The sequence below is a fragment of the Monoraphidium neglectum genome (assembly GCF_000611645.1).
Source record: "Monoraphidium neglectum strain SAG 48.87 unplaced genomic scaffold scaffold01030, whole genome shotgun sequence".
In the NCBI taxonomy this organism is placed as follows: Eukaryota; Viridiplantae; Chlorophyta; class Chlorophyceae; order Sphaeropleales; family Selenastraceae; genus Monoraphidium; species Monoraphidium neglectum.
Genome location: NW_014012598.1, coordinates 15,680 through 18,375, shown reverse-complemented (window position 1 = coordinate 18,375; position 2,696 = coordinate 15,680). Strand labels below are relative to the sequence as shown.

At 68.1% G+C, this 2,696-nt stretch overlaps 1 protein-coding gene across 1 annotated transcript in view; it reads left to right on the top strand.

Annotated features, from left to right (window-relative positions):
• Nucleotides 1–97: 97 nt before the first annotated feature.
• The window catches only part of MNEG_6384 (hypothetical protein), a gene marked incomplete at both ends in the record, with an annotated part of 3,663 nt that continues 1,064 nt past the window's right edge, over nt 98–2,696 (top strand). The window contains 6 exons of the mRNA XM_014045147.1: nt 98–172; nt 423–550; nt 872–1,056; nt 1,192–1,304; nt 1,714–1,755; nt 2,018–2,496. Of these exons, the coding sequence (XP_013900601.1) occupies nt 98–172; nt 423–550; nt 872–1,056; nt 1,192–1,304; nt 1,714–1,755; nt 2,018–2,496 (1,022 nt within the window). The remainder of the gene's footprint in view (nt 173–422; nt 551–871; nt 1,057–1,191; nt 1,305–1,713; nt 1,756–2,017; nt 2,497–2,696) is intronic.

Here is a 2,696-nt window from a genome sequence, read left to right as displayed (position 1 = left end):
CTTCAAGGGCCACGTGGCGGAGCTGCTGCGCCACCCCCAGGGCGCTGACGTCATCACAGACCTGTACGACGTTGCCCCCCAGCCGCTGCGCAACGCGATGTGCGCCGAGCTGTACGGGCGCGAGTACGCGCTGTTTGAGGGCGTCGGCGGCGACGCGCCGCTCGCGGGGCAGGTGCGCGGCTGCGCTTTGTCAGAGGGCTTCGACTGGGGGTTGTGGTGCCATGCAACCTTGGTTCCAGGCACGCGGCGAGTCAGGAAAGCGTGCGGGGGGGGGGGTCATACACAGAGCTCGTCGGCATGTCGCTGCGCGGGGCGCTGCCTTGATGGACCGCTCGCCCCTCCTGCCTGCCTGCCAGCCTGCAATCTAGCTGACGGCGCCCGCGCTCCCTCGCCTCGCGGCTCTCGCGCCGCACGTGCCTCAGGTGGCCCACCTGCGACAGCTGCTGGACTCTGCGACCCCGGCCAAGCGCAAGGCGGTGCTGCAGCACCTCACGCGCTGCCTGCAGCCGGTCCTGGAGAAGGCGCTGCTGCACCCGCCCATGACTCACAGGTGGGCCAAGGGCCTGCAGGGGGCGTGTGTCGGGGCCCAGGGTGGCCTTGGGCGACGCCTCACCGCCGCGCGTCTGCTGCCTGATTGGAGCTGCTGCCAATGCATCCTGCGGGTTCTCCTTGGCGGCACCCATCTCATTGAACCCCGAGCACTCTGTCAAAGCTGTCCTCTCTCATCCCGCAACAGCTCTCGACCCCCCCCCCCTCTATCAAGCGGCACCCCCCACACAGCCCGTCCTCAGCTGCCCCGGCCACCCCAGCACCCCCTCCCTGTCCTCACCCAAGTTTCCGAATCCGGACGCCCACCCCACAAACCAACCAGGCTGATACGGGAGTTGCTGGAGGCCGCCCCAGGCAGCGTGGTGGCCGACACCGTCGACACGCTGGCCGCCACGGGCGGCAGCGTCCTGAAGATGGTGCACACCCACGACGGCGCGGCCGCGGCCTGCATGGCGCTGGCGTACGGCTCGCCGCGCGACAGGAAGCGGCTGGTCAAGGGCATGAAGGGTGCGCGGGGCTGGGGAATGGTTTGAGTGGGGGCGATTTGGGGTGCGGTTTTGTGGGTTTGGGTGTAAATGTGGCCGCGCGACATCAGGACTGACGTCTTCACCCCTGACTCTGCCCCCTTTGCCCTCTTCAAAGGCTACGTGTGGCAGATGGCGGAGAATGAGTGGGGCAACGCGGTGGTGGCGACAGCGCTCAGCGTGGTGGACGACACCTCGCTCACAGGCAAGGCCGTCGTGGGGGACATCAAGGTGCGGGGCTATTTGTGGACGAGGGGCTCACGCGTGGAGTTGAGGGTGGGGAGTCTACGTCGGGCTGAAGCCAGCTTTCACGTTTGTGTGCTTTTGGAAGGGAGCGCTTCATGCACGTGCGTGGCATGTGGGGTTTGCGTGTGAGTGAGTGTGTGTATGAGTGTGTGCACATGCGCAATCACACGCACGTGCATGTGCATGTGTGTGTGCACAAGCGCATGCACACGCATGTGCATGTGCGCGCGTGTGTGCATGCGTGCGTGCTCCAGCGCATGACGCGCTTGCTCGCCAGTGTGGACGTGTGCTGCTTCGTTGGCGTTTGTGCGCTGCTGCGGCGCTGGGCTCGCTGATGACAAGATCACCGACGGGCGGACAGAAATGATGCCATGTTGAATGTCGCGCCCCCCAGGGGCTGGCTGAGAGCCCCGCGCCGCGCCGCCGCGTGCACACCGTGTGTTGCCTGCCCCCGTCATGTTGTTGTCGCCGCGCTCGACAAGTGCAAGCCTCGCAAGTGCCATCGCCCTTACAAAGCAGTGCCCGCACCTCTGGAAGTTGCTACAGCCCCTTGGTGCACCCCGGAGCAATTGCATCTCTGCATGTCAAACCGCATGACAAACTTCCTGACAAACCGTCTGCATACACTCACGGACACGCACACCCTCTCTGACGCAACGCTGATTGGCACGACGCCACCCCCTTCCCTCCCGCCGCAGTCCAAGCTCGAGGACTACCTTGCCCACCGCCACGCGCGCCGCGTGCTGCTGCAGCTGCTGGCACCGGACAGCGGCCGCTACCTGCCGCCCGCAACCATGGAGATGCTGCGCCCGCCGCGCCGCACCGTGCTCGAGGCCGCCAACAAGGGGGCGGCGGGCGGCGACAGCGACGAGGAGGCGGAGGAGGGCGCGCAGCAGGGGCAGCAGCGGAAGAAGAAGCAGCAGCAGGGGAAGAAGAAGCAGGGGCAGCATGAAGAGGGCGAGGAGGAGGCGGGCGATGGCCATCAGCAGCAGCAGCAGGAGAATGGCGGCGGCGAGGGTGAGGGGCAGCCGCAGGAGATGGTGGAGAGGGTGCTGGGTGAGAGCAAGAAGGACCCCGCGGCGCGCCGCGCCGAGCTGCTCGGCGCGGGCCCCGACGGCCTCGGCGCGCTGCTCGCGCGCGCGGTCGCGGCGCGCGCGGGGGAGCTGTTGCGGGGGCAGTGGGGTTGCGACGTGGCCGGGGAGGTCGCGCGGGGCGGCGCGGACGGCGTGCTGTGGAAGGCGCAGAGGCAGGGCGTGGAGGCGGTGCACACGGCCATCGTCGAGGACGCGGCGCGACCGCCGCCAGCTGGCGGCGGCGAGCAGCAGCAGCAGCAGCAGCAAAAGAAAGGGAAGAAGCGGAAAGGGGCAGCGGCGGGGG